The sequence below is a fragment of the Pongo pygmaeus genome, chromosome 9 (genome assembly GCF_028885625.2).
Source record: "Pongo pygmaeus isolate AG05252 chromosome 9, NHGRI_mPonPyg2-v2.0_pri, whole genome shotgun sequence".
In the NCBI taxonomy this organism is placed as follows: domain Eukaryota; kingdom Metazoa; phylum Chordata; class Mammalia; order Primates; family Hominidae; genus Pongo; species Pongo pygmaeus.
The window spans coordinates 107,473,319-107,494,573 of NC_072382.2; the positions used below are offsets into that span (position 1 = coordinate 107,473,319).

At 37.0% G+C, this 21,255-nt stretch overlaps 1 protein-coding gene across 6 annotated transcripts in view; it reads left to right on the forward strand.

The window, feature by feature from the left end:
* The window catches only part of GRIA4 (glutamate ionotropic receptor AMPA type subunit 4), a 381,426-nt gene that overhangs the window by 241,687 nt on the left and 118,484 nt on the right, over positions 1–21,255 (forward strand). For all 6 annotated transcript variants that reach the window (XR_010127632.1, XM_054440025.2, XM_063671385.1 and 3 more), the window contains exon 5: positions 19,809–19,993. Coding sequence is in view for 5 of the 6 variants with exons in the window: in XM_054440025.2 (XP_054296000.2) it covers positions 19,809–19,993 (185 nt within the window). In the remaining variant the exon portion in view is untranslated. The remainder of the gene's footprint in view (positions 1–19,808; positions 19,994–21,255) is intronic.

Here is a 21,255-nt window from a genome sequence, read left to right on the forward strand (position 1 = left end):
TCTTAGATTCTCGTGAAGAGCACACAACCTAGATCCCTTGCACGTGCAGTTCACAATAGGGTTCATGCTCCTATGAGCATCTAATGCCACCTCTGTCCTGACAGGAGGTGGAGCTCAGGCAGTAACGCTCCCTTGCCCACTGCTCACATCTTGCTGTGTAGCCAAGTTGCTAACAGGCCAGGGACCGGTAGGGGTCTGCAGATCACCGGTTGGGGACCTCTGCATTAGGGTACAGGCCATAGTGTAAAATATATCAGCAACTTAAGGGGAAACATATTCCGTAACAAATCTCTTTATCTCTAGCATTTGATACAAGGATAGCATGTAATTCAAGAATACATTTAATGAGAGTCTAAAATACTGCATTTTTTTTGTTACTCACTGAATCAACATCCATATGTTTTAAGAGCCAGATGGTGAAGTGGCAGGATAAGACATTTTATTTTGAATGCTGAAAAATTTACAGAAAAGGTAATCCCACCTCCCTATGGAAAGTTATTTTTAGATAAAGCTAGAATTTCCCCAAAAAGCAACTTTGGATCTGTCAGGTAGAACATTTATATAATTGCTTGATTGTGACCTTAAAGTTCCAAACCATAATGGAGAAATATTAGATTTGGAAAACTTTAATTACTGGTGTTGAAATTAACCCATTCAAACCACTGAAAATCCCTGTAGATGGCCCTATAGAATATTTGGTTCTGGACTTTGTAACTATCTGGTGAGCCTGCCAGAATAGGTGGCTGGAAAATATACTCCATGAAATTTAATTAGTAGACTTGCTGAGCAGAATTTTGTGGAATTAACCAATTTAATTTTGGATAATGTCTTCCAAAAATGATAATTTTGACATCTTTCATGTTAAGTAAGCCATTATTTGTGGTAGCAATTGGATGGCAAAAGCCTTTGCTTTTCAGGCCACGTCTAGTTGATTAAAATGATTTCATTAGCATAATGGAGAACATTTGCTTATTATTTGTTGAAAAAACAGGCTTTGTCTAAATGTAAAAGAAGTCAAGATCACTAAGGTACAACTAAAATATGAGAAGGGACAGCAGGCAGCACTTTTTTGTACTCTTTGAAATTGTAAACTCTTGTGTTAGAGCTTTCTTAATATTAAAAAAAATTAATTGAAAAAGATTGTAAATATTCAACATGTAAAACGTGATGATTTAGAATAAATGTACCTTCCTAATTTTGGGCACAACATTAAAATATAGTTTATTTTAAAGTGGTCATTTTAGAAGATGTAAGGTTAGAACAAACACTTTTTCTGTCCCCAGAATGTAATGAAAGCATAGTGAAAGTTACAAACTGTCTCATGCAATTACTGGAATTTACTTTAAAGTGGGAAAATAATAGGATGGGTAGAAAATTAATACCTATGCATTTCTTCTACCAACCATATACTGCTTTGAGCTCAAAGCTACGTCAGTTAGTTGCTATCCTGGTGGGAAACTAATGGTGCACTCTAACCGGGTCATCAAGAAGTGCTTAATAATGGAACTGCTTCTAAAAAGGTGTGGGCAAGCTTTACGGACACCAACAAGAAAAAAGATGGTGCCCCATCTCAGAGGTAGCAAGAACAGGGAGTCTACCACCATGAGTCTGAATAGGCAAGGAAGGTGAAGATGTGGTTGTGTGGAGAGTGTAGCTGTATGGAGAATGCTGAATGGCAGAGACTAGGGCCTTTATTTAGGGATTCAGTCACCCCGACGTCGACCTGGCAGGAAAGGAATCATGTAAAGAATACCTGACTTCCTTGGGAGGCCAAGGCAGGTGGATCACCCGAGGTCAGGAGTTCGAGACCACCCTGGCCAACATGGTGAAAATCCGTCTCTACTAAAAATCCAGAAATATTAGCTGGGCAGGTGCCTGTCATCTCAGCAACTCAGAAGGCTGAGATAGGAGAATCACTTGAACCTGGGAGTTGGAGGTTGCAGTGAGCCCAGATCACGCCACTGCATTCCAGCCTAGGAGACAGAGTGCTAGACTCCATCTCAGAAAAAAAAGAAAAACAAAAGAATACCTGAATTCCCTCTTCTCACTTTGATATGTTGCACGTGATTCCTTTTAATCAACTCAACTGGAAGCCAAAGCACACAGCTGCAGACCATACTGGTCAGCCTCTTCTAACACCAATACAGAGCAAGGTCAGGCAAAATAAAAATGGATGTGGATCTGGATGGACAGTATCCAGCTCAGTTCTGAAGGAGACACCTAGTGTAACCTCTGAGTGGCAATGACCAGCATAATAATAAATCTACAGATCTAGAATATATACAAGTTTGCCTTTTGTAAAATGGATAGCTAATTGAGGCATCAATTGGAGTGGTCAATTTGGCAATGATGCTGAACTACCTATTTAAACAGATTAGCAGCAGCAGCACAGCCAAAGTAGTTTTCACTGTCAGGTGATGGATCAAATGAGGCAGGACCAGTGCAGAAGCCTCAGATAAGGAGAGTGCTAAGCTATATAAGCTTGGCAGCAGCTCTCCTAGGACTATTAAGCCAGTATAAATAGAATTTCATACAACAGTGGTTATCCTTTTCTTTCTGCAACCTTAACTACCAAACATATATCATAGGCATTAATATCTCAAACTTTACAGTCATAATTAGCTCTAAAAAAAAACCCTAGGATTCTTTACTGGAATTTGTTGTTCTCGGGTTTTTTAAGCCAAATTTATTAAAAGGATTTGAACTAACAAATTACTTAATGTATTTTCTGTGTTCTGTCACACTGCAACTAAACTTGCCAGTTTTAGAGGTATGATACCAGTGTTTGCCCAAATATGTATAACAATTTAATTCACCAGCACAATTCATTTGATTGTGCCTATCAGTTTCATGAAAGTAAACTTTGAAAACCTTACTGAGTTTCTACCAAAATGTTGGTGGTACATGGTACCATTGTGAAAAAAAGCAAAGCAAAACTGACTAATTGCCACATTGTAAAAATTTGATGAAAAATAAATAACTTGATCTGACTTCTCCTCTTGATAATACAAACTTGGTTCCAATTTGTTACAGTTATATAAGTTATTGTAGACTTTTTTTGCATTCATTATAATTCTCAGGCAAATTTATTCTAATTAAAATATAAGTACATTTTGGCTTTACCATCTTAACGGAAAACTTGCCTACATTTATTCCTGCATCAATAAAAGTTATTCTATACCATAACTCAAACTTAATTTGTGAAATAGTCCTATAGGGTTTTGTGACTGTTTCTAGAAGGGGAGAACTTGGGCAAGTGTATAGATAGATCTAAGTAGTAACTCAAAAGCTTTTTGACTAAAGTCGACCTAATTCTATGGTTTAATGTTTGATGTCCTTACAGAGAGAAGGCAGTTGATAGTGTGTCCTGAGCAGTGCCGGGACAACAACATTAACCAAACTGGACCACAGGGCAGCACTCACAGGGTATTCTGAAGAAAGAAACTGTGTTCATTATTGTAATCTTTGCAATGGTTGTAATGTTCGGGCTAGAGCTACCAGAGACATTTGGGGAGGGGAGAATTGGGAGAAGTGGGCTTTACCTCCCTGTGAACTTAGAGTTAAAGCAGCAAGCATATGCTCAATGTAAAGAGCAGAAGCCACCACACTTCTTGGAAATATCACTGTATCCAGCAGTGCTTCGTGGTCAGGGATATGTCTGGGTCAAAAATGAATCCTTAATAGGGGAATAAAATTAACCCAAACTGAATGGAATTAAGTTTTCATTGTATTATAGGCCATATCATGGAGGAGAATAAAAAGCAGACTCTAATATCAGACAGAATGAGGCTTTACCAATTAATAGCTACATGCTCTTGGCCAAGAACTTAACTTCTGTATCATCAGTTTCCTTTATATAAAATGAAGATAATAAAACTAACACCATGCCAATAAAGCACTTAATACAATATTGAAGGTCATGGATTTGTCAGGCCTTCAATAATTGTTATTACTATTACCTTTATTATTATTAGGCTTGATCAAATGGGAAGGGATATATAAAAAGGGCAGAATTTTTACCCTTGTCATTTAATTCAACCGAATTCCCTCTTGTTGAGCTTATTCTTTCCTTTGTGTGAAAAAAATAGGGAAATCAAAATGAATAAAAACTAGTCTCATACTTAAAGGGAACTAGACAGGTAAACTAGCAATTACAGTTATAATTTCACATCCCTGAGTTTAGTGACAGGCACGCTGTATACTTAGTACTTTCCAAAGTAGCACATAGGACTTATTTAATAAATGATTTAATTAATTCAGAGTAGCATGAGCTGTAATTACTGTACAAACAGCTAGGGAAATGTAAAGAAAAAAGACAACAACCCCACATGGATGAGGCCAGAGAAGGCTTCTGAAATGGTCTGAAGCTGAAGCTGAGACTTAAAGAAAGATTAGAAGTTGCCAGTGAGTGTAGGGCATACAGACTCTCTTAGTGCAGGGAATAGCCATTGCATTCCATTAAAGGCAAGAGAGAATCTGGTTTATTCAGAGAACCACCAATCTTCAGTATGAGTTGAGTGACGCATACCTAAGAGACACAGTGAAAGATTGGTTTGGGAAGATAAACATCCATCCCTACTGTCGCCACTCCTGGTCATTTCTATTCCTCCTTTCCCTTATTTTCCTTCATAGCACTTACTACCTCTTGTCCTTCTATTATAAATGTATTTGTGTATTGCTTCTTGTCTGCCTCAGCCACTGGAATGTAAGCTTCATGAAGGAAGGCACATCCTACTGTTCCATTTCTATATCGGCAGCCTCTGGATCAGTGGCCTGAAATGTAGGAAATGCTCAACAATATTCATTGAGTGAAAAGTGAAAGAAGAAATAAATAGAGAACTGCTCATGAAATGTCTTAAATGTAATATTTAGGAAGAAATGTCAGGATTGGTGTGGGATGAGGGTGAAGCTGAGTAATGAGTCTGAGAGAATCTCTTAGGTTTCTGACTAAAGTGACTAAGTGAATGCCTTATGACCAAACATGGAATTCAAGAAAAAGAGCTAGGTTTTTGTTTTTCATTTGGAGGGAGTGTGGGATGTTGAGTTATACATTATGACTCTCCCAAAGTTGTAGGGATGAATTTCTTTACCTATGAAGAATCCGCAATCTACTTCCCTCAGATGAACAGCAGCCTTATAAGTTACTCCACCATGTGGAATGAAGCTGATTTTTATTTACAGCTATAGAAAAGATTATCATGACTAATAAAATCCTACATTAATCTTCTTCATTACATAGAAAGTCAAAGGTGGAAGATTAAGAAATTTAAATAACCTGCCTCAGAACCACAGAGTTGAAATGAGAAACAGAACGTTTGCCGTTAAAAGTAACAGAGGCTACCACTGACCCCATCATTTGTCACCTAGCATGCTGTTCAATAAATCACTCTGTATTTAGATAATCACCTCAGTGTCATTTCTCCACTAAAGAAATTTAATAGTGAGCAATCAAATGTATTCACTCTCAGTCCCTGACATGAGTTTACAATTACTTCCTAGAACTGAGCTAGTCTCAGTAGGATATAAAAATTAGGCTAATCATATGGGGAATACTTACTTCATCCTGTGTTTTTTCCTGCTAGGAACAGAAATTGTCTCCATAATTGTATGCAAATCCTTTCACCAGAATCATCACAAGAAAATTATGTACTGCTACTCCTGCTCTAAAGAAAAGATGAAAGTAACAGTTTAAAATATCACTTTAAAATCAACCAAAATGAATGGTTTTGGCTTTGTGTATAAAAGCCAGATCCAAATTAATATTATTTACAGTACACAGCTTGGCATGTGAATATAACAAGCTGATACTTAATATGTTGTGTAACACTTCTTTGAGTTTCGTTGCTAGTGATTGCTTTTATGATTAATTAATGAGATCTGTTGGACTCAAACTTCAACATAGGGTAGAATAAATTAATTGGTCTTTTGAGAACCAGAATTCTTTGGACAGCATTAGCTATCTTGCACCTTCAATTAATGAGTCAATTTTGCAGGTTAGCTAAGGATTTGTTTTTATGAACCAAAAATATTTCTGTTTTTATCATTTAGAATGGAGTCCTTTCTGAAATGAATTTCACACTTACTTCAATTCTGAGTTTTCTGAAGCTTATTTTAGCTCTTATTAATGACTCAGGATGGTTGCTACGAATAAAGATTATGAAAATTGGAGATTACTATTAAAGGCTACCTTAGAATATCTCTAAAGGTATTCCTGCTAAGATATGTGGGACTCTGGGCTTCTACAACTCATGACCTCCCTCTGCCATTTGTAGAGTTGTGGAGTTTTTGCATTTACTTGCCACATTCTTTTAGGACCTAAATGTACAAAGTATAAATTAAGTAGTTTTCAGGTCATTCCGATGCCATGTAATATTACTTACTATTCATTCAGAAGCTATCTCTGGGATGAACAATAAGACATTGCTGATATTTGACTATTTTTGATCAGCAGAAATGAAAATGTCTTATGGCTCCACCTGATACAATGAAATATCTCCTGGCTCTTATACAGATAAGTACGGAATTGGTGGGGGGGGCAGCGGGGAGTGTAGAATTTAGAGAAAAGCAAACAATCAACACTCTCCTTTCTTTCCACTTTTTCTGGAGTTGGTCTAGATGAGAGGAGCTTTGGCATTATGCCTGTATTAATTTCAGTAGTCACCTATTTGGATTCCCTGTCCTCCTTCTCTTTCCACTCTTCAGATGCATCATTTCCACTATATCAAGCTAGCATTATAAAAGCGGTTTTATGAATCTGTCTCTTCTCTGCTCCAAAGCTTCGAAGGTTTCTAGTGTTTCAGTATTGTTTCACAATGATCAACGGAGTAATTTCTAAACTTTCAGTATTTAATTATCCAAAAATATTTATCGAGTCCCTTTTAGATGCCAAGTCTTCTTCTAGGCACAGTGAACAAAACAAAGTTCCTGACTTCATGAGCTTACCTTTTAGTAGGGGAAATAGACAATAAACAAGGTGAGCGAGTAAAATCTAGAGTATATTAGGTGGTGGTGAAGTGTTGGGGAGAAAGTAAAGCAGAGAAGAGGAATAGAAAAGCACATGATGAAGGAGTTGAAATTTTAGATAAAGTAACCCAGAATGGCCTCACTGAACAGAGAGGGCATTTGGGTAGAAACCTAAGAACATAAAGGCAAAACCCTGAATACCCATCTTGGGGAAAGCACAGCAGGGTGAAGCCTGAGGCAGAGCACCCCTGGCAAAGCAGCCAGATGGCTGGTGATGTTTGAGAGCAAGAGAGCAGTGGATGACGTCAGTATAAAGGAGCAATTGGAGAGTTTGGACCTGTAAGTGGTATGATCTGGCTTGCCTGAAAAGTTCCATACCTGAAGCTATGCTATGAGTAGTGCAAAGGGGGCAAATGCAGAGGAAAGAAAAAACATGTAAAGAGGCACTTGCAAACAAGAGGCTTGGGCCTGGGTGGAGGCAGTGTCGGTAGGGAGAAATGGCCAGGTTTTTGATATATTTTGAAGGTAGCCTTGACGGAATATTCTAAAATATGAGATGTGCTTGTGAGAGAAAGAAAGGAATTAATGGTGACTATGATTGAAAGGTCTTCACGTCACAGCCTCATCCTTCCTTGCTAATTTCATCGCTCTCTCTCTTTGCATGCTGAAGTGTGGTGAAAAGTCCCTAAGCTGGAGAATGGAAGACTTGAGTTCAATTCACAGTTCTGCCACTTAGTGAGGTTATGCTTTGATATAAGTCACATAAATTGTTTTTATTTCTTCATCTTTATGGTGGGGATAATATCTACTTCACAGGGCTGTTATGAGGTTCAATGGTATTGTGAAATACTAATAAAGCATAATGTAGTTTATGAATACATTACTCCAGCAGCCTGCTCTATTAACTATCAATGATTAATAATTTATTAAGCATTCTTCAAGCTCCTACCTCCGTGCCTTTGCTTTATGATGCAGCAGCTCCTTCCTCCTCACCATCTTTATTCATCAACCTTTTCCATCCTTTAGGGACCATACTACAGTCCAAGTCATTCTCTCCATGGTGAAACCCCCTTTGAAAGGATCTATTCTTTTGCTTAACACTGCTTTCCCAAGGTATCGCAATATTGAATAGGTTTGACACTCAAAATTATGTCTTACATACTTTACATGCTTAATATTAGACAAAGACCTTGTTTGAGTGCCTGTTAACTCACATACATATATTTGAATTCCCTTATAAAAATACAATGGTTGTTTTTATGCACATTGGAACTGTAAACTTTATACAATGTGATATTAAAAAAAGTATCAAATCAGAATTGTAAATTTGATATAGTGTGATATATAAAATATATCGTAAAACAGATAAAAGAAAAAATTGTACTTTATGAGCAAAACAATAGCTATATAGTAATTATGCTAGATATTTATTCTGATTGGAAATTAGTCTCTTGCTATTTGAGTTTAAAATTACTCAAATTTTTCAAAAATGCTTTACTTAAAATAGAAACACATTGCCTTTATTGTAAAAAGATGTTTGTGGAGGCCCACAGTGCTAAGAAGATAAAAAATGATGGACGCAAACTTGAAAGGAGATCAGTGTATTCATAGGGAATATTCAAAATCTACAGATTGTTTCTAGAATCATTGATGTCTATAACCAGAGAGAAAAATGGGTTTATCAGACCTCTGTCATAATTTATTATACTACTTTGGGTGATGAAGGAGGTGGCTGCAAGGATAGTTTTCATCAGAAGTCAACTGACACCTGAAATCCAAATGGAAAAATATGTGCTTCTGAAGGTCAAAAAAAACCCCTAAGAGTTCAGTCTGAAAATAGAAGTAGAATGACCACCAGTAGAATAGATAGTAGTCTGGCTCAAATCGTCTCTCTCTTTATCATTTGTGTGTCATTAATCACCAAGCTGATTTATTCTGTATCGTTAATCTAGAAACTATTCTCCTTCCTCTGCATGGTCCTAAATCTGGCCCCCATTACTTCTCACCTGGATTACTACCATGTGGGTTCCTAAGTGATTTTCCCATTTCTGTGTTTCCCACATCCATTGTATTTTCCACACTTCAGCTGTAATCATCCCTCTAAGACACATTGTTTTGTCACTCTTTTCTGAGAGTCTATGAAGTAAAACCTAAATTTCTTTAAATGATAGAGAAAGCTCTTGTAATATATCCCTTGCCTGTTCATCTCTCCAGTCTTAGAAGCTCTTTTCACAGCCCATGCCAATTCTCCACATATCCCTTCTTGTCATTCCAAACACACAAAATAAACTGAAGTTTTTGAAGCTTCTGAATGTGACCTGCTATGCAAGATAAAAAGTATATTCATGCAGTCTTTTAAGGAGAGTTTCCTGAAGCCTCCACACAACCTTTCCACTTATAACCCATTGCCCACAACTTAGTCACAGAGCCATATATCTAGCTGAAAGAGAAGCAAGGAAATATACTTATTCTGACTGTCCATAGGTCCAAGTTAAAAACCCATTGCTTTGGATGAAGGGGTGAAGTAGTAGTAGAGAACCACCAACTTACAGACTCTACGACAGTGCTTTAACTTTAAAGATTTAAAGCATCAAGTTTTCTTATAAGATGTCATCTGAACAAAATATGAATACGAGGGAATCAGAAGACAATAAATGTGTCAGAAAATGCCTTAGGAAAAATCTAGGACCCAGAATAACCACCTTTAACAATGATTATTATCAATCCATCTTTGAAGATGAATTCTCTAGTTTTGCTCCTGAGTGTTTGTAGAAAAGGGAAAACTCAAGACATTCCATCTTATCTTGGGTTTACGTGAATAGCTTCAAGCTGTAAAAGTAGGAAAATCTTTGCTTATTTTTAGAATGCCCTTTTTGAACTACGGCATAAATAAATACTATAGTTACAGCTGCAGGTAATTTTACCCAAGCTACAATGTTGGTTACTCCTCCATGCACTGAAACCTGGGAGTCCAGACTGTGGCCTTTGAACATGTTATTTCAGTACTAAGCTGCTTTGGAAAGAGTCCAACCTAAATGGTTATTAAATCTACTCCACAGTTCCAGCATGGTGGCATTAAATGCAGTGAGGATTACAGAATCTTATTCCTTTCTTAACTCAAATCAATACGTGGCGTCAGACACACATGGACACACACACCTTTCTCCTTGAATCCACTAGTTTTGGACACTGACAAATTGTGCCAGACCAGAGATATTGATGATGTAGCAGCAAGAACCTCTATAGAAATTTACAAGATTTATGAGGGAGGCTTTAATTTAACTAACTACAAGCTGCTGCTATGCCCCTTGCCATGTTCCCTTTTCAGGCTCAGCAACCCTCATGGGACAGACCTAGTCTTCTCCTTCCCAAACCAGTTCCCATAATCTAGATGTTTCTGTATCCCATATTCATCAAACTGGCATACCGTTCATCTTATTATTTCATTATTCTGAAGATATTCCTTGATTATTTCCACATTCTCACCTCTTCCCATTTTCTCCTCAATTTCTCAATCTGAAAAATGCCTTCTATATCCAGCATTCCATTAACCCTGCTCATGTTAAGAGCACCAATGACCTTCTCATTGAAAAGCACAATGGACACTTTCTAGTTCTCATCCAAGTAAAGCTTTTTCAGGGCATATGGATAACTCTTTCTTTTCTAAATACTTTCTTCCCTGGCGCAAATGTATTCTGCTTCTCTTTCTGCTGCTCTGTGTGCCGACAGTTAAATAACTCTTGCAAACAAAAACATCAAATAAATAAGCCCAGCTATTGTTGTGAGTAGCAACATCTCTGAATTGGTACTCATGCAAAATAGGTCATTATCCATGGATGATGTAATAAGTGTTGACATGTAAGGGTGCAGTAGCTCAGGACTGCTTACCTCATTTTGATTCTATTTAACATAACTGATAAAATCTTTATGTGATATCATAACACTTAAAACTATTTTATATGTAATTGACAGTGTTCTTTAGTAACTATGAAAAAGCCCTTAATTACTATTATAATCTAATAAAGTGATTATGTCGATGATATGCTCTACTATTCTAAAAAATTATTTTCATTACTTTAAATTTATTTATATAGTGCTGTGTATTTTGCATAATGGATAGTTTACCTATTGGTTTTGCTAGATAGTAAATTCTTTGTAAAGACAAGAATCACATCTTTATCTTTTGTTTCACCTTTGTATTTCACATTACCTATCTTTTTAAAAATGTTCTTATAGGTACATAGTAGTTGTGTATATTTATGGGGTGCATGAAATATTTTGATACAGGCATACAATGCATAATGATCACATCAGAGTAACTGAGTATCCATCTCCTCAAGCATTTATTCTTTCTTTATGTTATAAACATTCTAATTATACTCTTACAGTTATTTTAAAATGTACAATAAATCTCTTTGTAGGTCACTCAGGACTTGCTTTATGAATCTGGATGCTCCTGTATTGGGTGCATATATATTTAGGATAGTTAGCTCTTCTTGTTGAATTGATCCCTTTACCATTATGTAATGGCCTTGTCTCTTTTGATCTTTGTTGGTTTAAAGTCTGTTTTATCAGAGACTAGGATTGCAACCCCTGCCTTTTTTTGTTTTCCATTTGCTTGGTAGATCTTCCTCCATCCTTTTATTTTGAGCCTATGTGTGTCCCTGCACATGAGATGGGTTTCCTGAATGCAGCACACTGATGGGTCTTGACTCTTTATCCAATTTGCCAGTCTGTGTCTTTTAATTGGAGCATTTAGTTCATTTACATTTAAAGTTAATATTGTTATGTGTGAATTTGATCCTGTCATTGTGATGTTAGCTGGTTATTTTGCTCGTTAGTTGATGCACTTTCTTCTTAGTCTCGATGCTCTTTACATTTTGGCATGATTTTGCAGTGCCTGGTACCGGTTGTGCCTTTCCATGTTTAGTGCTTCCTTCAGGAGCTCTTTTAGGGAAGGCCTGGTGGTGACAAAATCTCTCAGCATTTGCTTGTCTGTAAAGTAGTTTATTTCTCCTTCACTTATGAAGCTTAGTTTGGCTGGATATGAAATTCTGGGTTGAAAATTCTTTTCTTTAAGAATGTTGAATATTGGCCCCCACTCTCTTCTGGCTTGTAGGGTTTCTGCCGAGAGATCCGCTGTTAGTCTGATGGGCTTCCCTTTGTGGGTAACCCGACCTTTCTCTCTAGCTGCCCTTAACATTTTTTCCTTCATTTCCACTTTGGTGAATCTGACAATTATGTGTCTTGGAGTTGCTCTTCTCGAGGAGTATCTTTGTGGTGTTCTATGTATTTCCTGAATCTGAATGTTGGCCTGCCTTGCTAGATTGGGGAAGTTCTCCTGGATAATATCCTGCAGAGTGTTTTCCAACTTGGTTCCATTCTCCCCGTCACTTTCAGGTACACCAATCAGACGCAGATTTGGTCTTTTCACATAGTCCCATAATTCTTGGCGGCTTTGTTCATTTCTTTTTATTCTTTTTTCTCTAAATTTCCCTTCTCGCTTCATTTCATTCATTTCATCTTCCATCACTTTTACCCTTTCTTCCAGTTGATCGCATCGGCTCCTGAGGCTTCTGCATTCTTCACGTAGTTCTCGAGCCTTGGCTTTCAGCTCCATCAGCTCCTTTAAGCGCTTCTCTGTATTGGTTATTCTAGTTATACATTCGTCTAAAGTTTTTTTCAAAGTTTTCAACCTCTTTGCCTTTGGTTTGAATTTCCTCCTGTAAAGAGACTTAGACTCCCACACAATAATAATGGGAGATTTTAACACCCCACTGTCAACATTAGACAGATCAACGAGACAGAAAGTCAACAAGGATACCCAGGAATTGAACTCAGCTCTGCACCAAGTGGACCTAATAGACATCTACAGAACTCTCCACCCCAAATCAACAGAATATACATTTTTTTCAGCACCACACCACACCTATTCCAAAATTGACCACATACTTGGAAGTAAAGCTCTCCTCAGCAAATGTAAAAGAACAGAAACTATAACAAACTGTCTCTCAGACCACAGTGCAATCAAACTAGAACTCAGGATTAAGAAACTCACTCAAAACCGCTCAACTACATGGAAACTGAACAACCTGCTCCTGAATGACTACTGGGTACATAATGAAATGAAGGCAGAAATAAAGATGTTCTTTGAAACCAACGAGAACCAAGACACAACATACCAGAATCTCTGGGACACATTCAAAGCAATGTGTAGAGGGAAATTTATAGCACTAAATGCCCACAAGAGAAAGCAGGAAAGATCCAAAATTGACACCCTAACATCACAATTAAAAGAACTAGAAAAGCAAGAGCAAACACATTCAAAAGCTAGCAGAAGGCAAGAAATAACTAAAATCAGAGCAGAACTGAAGGAAATAGAGACACAAAAAACCCTTCAAAAAGTAGTGAATCCAGAAGCTGGTTTTTTGAAAGGATCAACAAAATTGATAGACCACTAGCAAGACTAATAAAGAAAAAAAGAGAGAAGAATCAAATAGATGCAATAAAAAAATGATAAAGGGGATATCACCACCAATCCCACAGAAATACAAACTACCATCAGAGAATACTACAAACACCTCTACGCAAATAAACTAGAAAATCTAGAAGAAATGGATAAATTCCTCGACACATACACCCTCCCAAGACTAAACCAGGAAGAAGTTGAATCTCTGAATAGACCAATAACAGGATCTGAAATTGTGGCAATAATCAACAGCTTACCAACCAAAAAGAGTCCAGGACCAGATGGATTCACAGCCAAATTCTACCAGAGGTACAAGGAGGAACTGGTACCATTGCTTCTGAAACTATTCCAATCAATAGAAAAAGAGGGAATCCTCCCTAACTCATTTTATGAGGCCAGCATCATCCTGATACCAAAGCTGGGCAGAGACACAACCAAAAAAGAGAATTTTAGACCAATATCCTTGATGAACATTCATGCAAAAATCCTCAGTAAAATACTGGCAAACCGAATCCAGCAGCACATCAAAAAGCTTATCCACTATGATCAAGTAGGCTTCATCCCTGGGATGCAAGGCTGGTTCAATATACACAAATCAATAAATGTAATCCAGCATATAAACAGAACCAAAGACAAAAACCACATGATTATCTCAATAGATGCAGAAAAGGCCTCTGACAAAATTCAACAACCCTTCATGCTAAAAACTCTCAATAAATTAGGAATTGATGGGACATATCTCAAAATAATAAGAGCTACCTATGACAAACCCACAGCCAGTATCATACTGAATGGGCAAAAACTGGAAGTATTCCCTTTGAAAACTGGCACAAGACAGGGATGCCCTCTCTCACCACTCCTATTCAACATAGTGTTGGAAGTTCTGGCCGGGGCAATTAGGCAGGAGAAGGAAATAAAGGGTATTCAATTAGGAAAAGAGGAAGTCAAATTGTCCCTGTTTGCAGACGACATGACTGTATATCTAGAAAACCCCATTGTCTCAGCCCAAAATCTCCTTAAGCTGATAAGCAACTTCAGCAAAGTCTCAAGATACAAAATCAATGTACAAGAATCACAAGCATTCTTATACACCAATAACAGACAAACAGAGAGCCAAATCATGAGTGAACTCCCATTCACAATCACTTCAAACAGAATAAAATACTTAGGAATCCAACTTACAAGGGATGTGAAGGACCTCTTCAAGGAGAACTACAAACCACTGCTCAATGAAATAAAAGAGGATACAAACAAATGGAAGAACATTCCATGCTCATGGGTAGGAAGAATCAATATCATGAAAATGGCCATACTACCCAAGGTAATTTATAGATTCAATGCCATCCCCATCAAGCTACCAATGACTTTCTTCACAGAATTGGAAAAAAATACTTTAAAGTTCATATGGAACCAAAAAAGAGCCCGCATCACCAAGTCAATCCTAAGCCAAAGAACAAAGCTGGAGGCATCACGCTACCTGACTTCAAACTATACTACCAGGCTACAGTAACCAAAACAGCATGGTACTGGTACCAAAACAGAGACATAGATCAATGGAACAGAACAGAGCCATCAGAAACAACGCCACATGTCTACAACTATCTGATCCTTGACAAACCTGACAAAAACAAGCAATGGGGAAAGGATTCCCTATTTAATAAATGGTGATGGGAAAACTGGCTAGCCATATGTAGAAAGCTGAAACTGGATCCCTTCCTTACACCATATACAAAAATTAATTCAAGATGGATTAAAGACTTAAACATTAGACCTAAAACCATAAAAACCCTAGAAGAAAACCTAGGCATTACCATTCAGGACATAGGCATGGGCAAGGACTTCATGTCGAAAACACCAAAAGCAATGGCAACAAAAGCAAAAATTGACAAATGGGATCTAATTAAACTAAAGAGCTTCTGCACAGCAAAAGAAACTACCATCAGAGTGAACAGGCAACCTACAAAATGGGAGAAAATTTTCACAACATACTCATCTGACAAAGGGCTAATATCCAGAATCTGCAATGAACTCCAAAAAATTTACAAGAAAAAAACAAACAACCCCATCAAAAAGTGGGCAAAGGATATGAACAGATACTTCTCAAAAGAAGACATTTATGCAGCCGAAAGACACATGAAAAAATGCTCATCATCACTGGCCATCAGAGAAATGCAAATCAAAACCACAATGAGATACCATCTCACACCAGTTAGAATGGCAATCATTAAAAAGTCAGGAAACAACAGGTGCTGGAGAGGATGTGGAGAAATAGGAACACTTTTACACTGTTGGTGGGACTGTAAACTAGTTCAACCATGTGGAAGTCAGTGTGGCGATTCCTCAGGGATCTAGAACTAGAAATACCATTTGACCCAGCCATCCCATTACTGGGTATATACCCAAAGGACTATAAATCATGCTACTATAAAGACACATGCACATGTATGTTTATTGCGGCACTAGTCACAATAGCAAAGACTTGGAACCAACCCAAATGTCCAACAATGATAGACTGGATTAAGAAAATGTGGCACATATACACCATGGAATACTATGCAGCCATAAAAAAGGATGAGTTCATGTCCTTTGTAGGGACATGGATGAAATTGGAAATCATCATTCTCAGTAAACTATCGCAAAGACAAAAAACCAAACACTGCATGTTTTCACTCATAGATGGGAATTGAACAATGAGAACACATGGACACAGGAAGGGGAACATCACACTCTGGGGACTGTTGTGGGATGGGGGAGGGGGGAGGGATAGCATTAGGAGATATACCTAATGCTAAATGAGAAGTTAATGGGTGCAGCACTCCAGCATGGCACATGTATATGTATGTAACTAACCTGCACATTGTGCACATGTACCCTAAATCTTAAAGTATAATAATTTAAAAAAAGTAATATAAATTATTGTTGACTTTAGTTACCCTGTTGTGCTATGAAAGACTATATCTTATTTATCCTATCTAACTATATTTTTGTACCTATTAACCATCCCCATTTCCCTCCTCCCTCACTATCCTTCCCAGCCTCTGGTAACCATCATTCTACTATCTCCAATAAGTTCAGCTGTTTTAACCTTTAGCTCCTATAAATGAGTGAGAACATGGGAAACTCGTCTTTCTGTGCCTGGCTTATTTCAGTTAACAAAATGTCATCCAGTTCCCACATCTTTATCTTGATATACTTTATAGAATTCTGTATGTAGTAGGTTTTCAGTAAATTATATAGAATTAAAATGTTAGACAGCTTTTTAGAGTAGTAGCAAGATTTAAAATATCCTTTACAGTAGTGAATTTCCTGTTAACTACGTGATATTAATCTAAAACTGCAGTATTCATTCTTTGGCCAACAATATTGCACTACAAATTTTCTAATACCTAGGAGATGCAAATCATAGCCAGATATGGAAATAGTATGACTTGACTTATGATTATCTAGTTTATATAACAACTAAGTTACATAATCATAGATTCAACAGCAGTATTTTATCCTAGTTACAATATATTTCCAGCTATGTTAGCAAATAAATAAGACACTCACATCTGAATATCAATGAATAATAAGGGAGCATATTAGAATCAAACATAGCTTATAAACGAATATGATTTTAGCCAAGCTCTGAAACTATTACTGCATGTCTTTGCACTGCAATGAAAGCATGCCATTTATTTCTGACTATGATTAATGGGGCTTTTTAAGTAACCGACTTTCTTTGCCATTCAACAAAGATTGTGTCCTAGGGTTCTGTCTGATTCCAATTCTAGTGTCATTTGTAAATCTAAAAAATCAGATAATGGAAGGCTGGATTTGAATTATAATTTTGTTTTTAGAGTGAGTCCTTCAATTTTGTAAGGTAAGTGGGCATATCTATAAATTTCATCAGAAGGTGTGTGGCTCCACATTCTGTAAAAGTCATGTCAGCAGGAGAATAACAACATGGATGCCTAGTCCTGACATGAAGCCTGACAGCCAGAAATGCAGCAATATTTGGAGAATCGTGCCAAGCTGTGAATTGAGCCCAGGGAGAAGACTATTTCTATGTGTGGGGGCCATTTTTATTATTTTTACAACACTCAAGCAAACAAAAAAAAATCTTAGCATTATTCTGGTATGATGATAAATAAAAGGAGAAAAAAGAAAAGTAATACGTCAATTGGTATTTTTAAAAGCATTCATTTTAAGTCAAAGAACATGTTCATAGGTGTCAAAAAAATGATTTAAAAGAACATTGCCTCAGTTACCATCAGAGCATAAGCCCCTGCGACAGAATATATGAGGCATGAACATATATATTAAGGAAGGTTTCATGTCATCATGTTACATAGGCGTTGAATGGAAACAAGAGAAAGAGTGCTGGGGTTTTGGGGTGGAGGATCTAGGTAAGATTTGAAAAGATAATTACTGGCACGCATTACAAAAGGGAAGACTAAATGGAGCAATAGATATACCAGAATAATTATATAGTAATTAACATGCCCTCTTTCTTCCTCTTCGGGGAATTTTTTTTCATTTAGATAAAAATGAATCCTGACTGCCACAGTATTTCATTTGGCAGGATATCAGGTAATTTATATTTCAAATATGATCTCATCATCAGTTCCATCTGTTGATCTTAACTGAGCATCAGTAATGTTTGGAACTCTGATATGTAGAAAACACACCTGAAAAAATTAAAAATCTCTGAATCTATGAGACTCACATACCAATTAGAAAACTCAACAAATATGCCCTAATCTTGCAAGTGCGGTATATTCATTTTAAATCTTCACTTTTAATCCACCCCGCTCTCTACGCAATTCCAGTATCAAAGGAAGAAGAAACTACAGACAGTTGCTATAGAATGAGCTCAAATAAGTGTTAGACTTTCTTAAAGAGGACTAGAATATTCTGTTTAAGCTAAACCATAAAGTGAAAATATAACTGACTAACAGGCTCTGATCCTAACCAATCTTAGTGTATGGGATATTTATAAATTCAAAAAATCTTTTTTTTTTTATTCTTCTCTCACATTACAATTCAAAAATGAGAGATGGGGCTGGGTGCTGTGTCTCCCGCCTATAATCCCAGCACTTTGGGAGGCTGAGGCACGTGGATCACAAGGTCAGGAGTTCAAGACCAGTCTGGCCAATATGGTGAAACCCTGTCTCTACTAAAAATACAAAAATTAGCCAGGTATGGTGGCATGCGCCTCTAGTCCCAGCTACTTGGGAGGCTGAGGCAGAAGAATTGCTTGAACCCAGGAGGTGGAGGTTGCAGTGAGCCAAGATTGTGCCACTGCACTCCAGCCTGGGCAACAGAGCAAGACTGTCTGAAAAAAAAAAAAAAAAAAAAAAAAAAAGAGATGGAAAAAAGGCAGGACAATCAAGACAATATTGGCCTGAAGATATATTATGAGTTCACAGCTTCTGCCTTAACCCAGGTGCTTGGACCAGATGCCTTCCCTTCCACATGCAGAGAGAATGAGATCAAGAACCGGGTGAAGACCATTCATTTTATTCTCTCATGGAATGCTGTCTTCACGTAATAAACACCCCCACCTCCAGCAGTCTTGCACACTCCTTCTCAACCTTCAAGACCCAATTCAAGTTGTTTCTCCTCTGTGGTATTTTTCCTTGTTCCATCCAGACAGCTCTAACCAAGCTTTCCCTTGGGCCAAGCCTTTACCTTGAGTCCTGCTACACACTTTTTAAAACTAAGTTTCTGTTGTTTATTTGGTCATCAGTCTCTTACTGATTAGGAGTACCTAATCAGTACCAGTGCCTCACCTAGTGGTTGTTCAACTCATCCCCAGTCTATATCATTCCCCTGCTGAGAGAGGAAGAGTTAAATAATGCCTCTCTAATATGCACCTGTCCTCATCAACAAATAAAGCACCGAGAATAGTGGGTCCTCAATAAATACTGTTGTACTGTTTCTTTTACATCTTCTCTTCCATAGTTGAACCAAAAATGTTGTACTACCTTGTTCAAGGGGAAAGTCAAACAGTTGCTCAAAATGAATTCCATCTAGTGAGTAAAATAACAAAAAGGGTTTATGAAGTTGCTATTGACTACAGATGATGGTGGATTTGGTTTGGGGTTTGTCTCATCAAAAAAATGTCTAGAGCAATGCAATCTTCTCCAGTAAAGAGATTTTGAGAGCACAAGGTATGGTGTTGCTACGTCATTCAATCAACATTTTAAGAGATTTTGTTGCCATGACTAAAGAAAGTAAGAATAAATTATTCAGAAATAACCACACAGACTTTAAGTTTCTAAGCATTCAGTATATTTTGGAACATAACAGTGTTGATATAGGCTCAGTGCCTGCATACATCATTAAAGGGGAGTAAAAGCATGTTTTTAGTAACTTTTTTTTCCCCCAATAGGATACTCGATACTCCAAGCTATTATGGAAAAAGCAGGACAAAATGGTTGGCATGTCAGCGCTATATGTGTGGAAAATTTTAATGATGTCAGCTATAGGCAACTTCTAGAAGAACTTGATAGAAGACAAGAGAAGAAGTTTGTAATAGACTGTGAGATAGAGAGACTTCAAAACATATTAGAACAGGTAAGTCCTAGGTTTTATATTTTTAACCTAGACCCCATACAGAAAAATTTAACCTTTGATTGACTTGTCCCCATCAACATCTTCTCCCAGCTTTTAATTTGGAGTGTGAGGTTTGAGAGTTTTCATTCCATGACTATCTTCAGGACCAAATTACAATCTTTTATCACCAAGGACCTTTTTGGTTCTTAGGTCTCAATGTATTTAGAAAGCTATTTCTCACATATTCTTAAGACTTGAATGAGTGAAAGACCCTGTGTAAATCTTGAAGAGCTCTTGGCCTCCAGTTTTCGAAAATATTAATGTTGAAGATTAATCCCATCTAAAAATGGTACAAAAATTATAAATTTGTGAGTGCACCTTTTTTAGAGGCACACTAACTTAAGTGCTACATGAGAAACAGCAACATAAATTACTAAAGCAATAAAATAAAAGTCAGTGGAATACTGTATATAGTTTAGTGGAATACTGTATATAGCATGTTTTCTGCTAGGTATTATAAATCAATACATTACTACCCCAGTGGAGATGGTTTTCAACTCTCCTCAAAACGGAAAAGTCCTTGAATAAAGGTTTCAATAAATATTTGTTGATTTGATTTGAAGCAGCCAGGAAAAGATTAAACTGAGCTTTGCCGTTGTATTAAATGATAGGAAAATATCATCAAATAATGGATAACATCTGCCTTCCCCTACCCTTGCAGATCATGATAAAGCTTTAAAGGCTCTTTGGCCAAAATTGCAGTGAATGAATGCCATCTAGTGGTTTTAGAAATGCTTGCTCATATTATCTACAATATATTAGTTCAGCCAGACATGGGTAATACAATTTTTTGTTGGTTAGTTTGTTACTTATCGCTTAACTGCATAAGTATATGACGTGATTTCCAATAGTAAACTTGCCAATTTGGAGGTTTATTTATAGGAATAACTTTAGTATTCAATTGTAAGAATGAAAACCAAAATATATTTCAGAGATTCAGCTTTACTATTTGCAGGCACGGGACTAGATGTCTTCAGTTTCCTTCCTCAACTATATTAGCATTTGTAAAAGTGAAAAGTAAAACAAAACAAACAAACAAAAATGTTGTATTGCTAAAGTCTAAAGAAGCCAGAGCATAAGAGGAAATAACAGAGTATTTACTTCCTGTCATCCCTTTGTAGAAGAAAAAGCTAAATATATATATATATGTATATACACCAAAGAAATATGTATATGTTATTTTGGGAAATATTAATTAAAAGCCTATACATTACTCGGGCTTA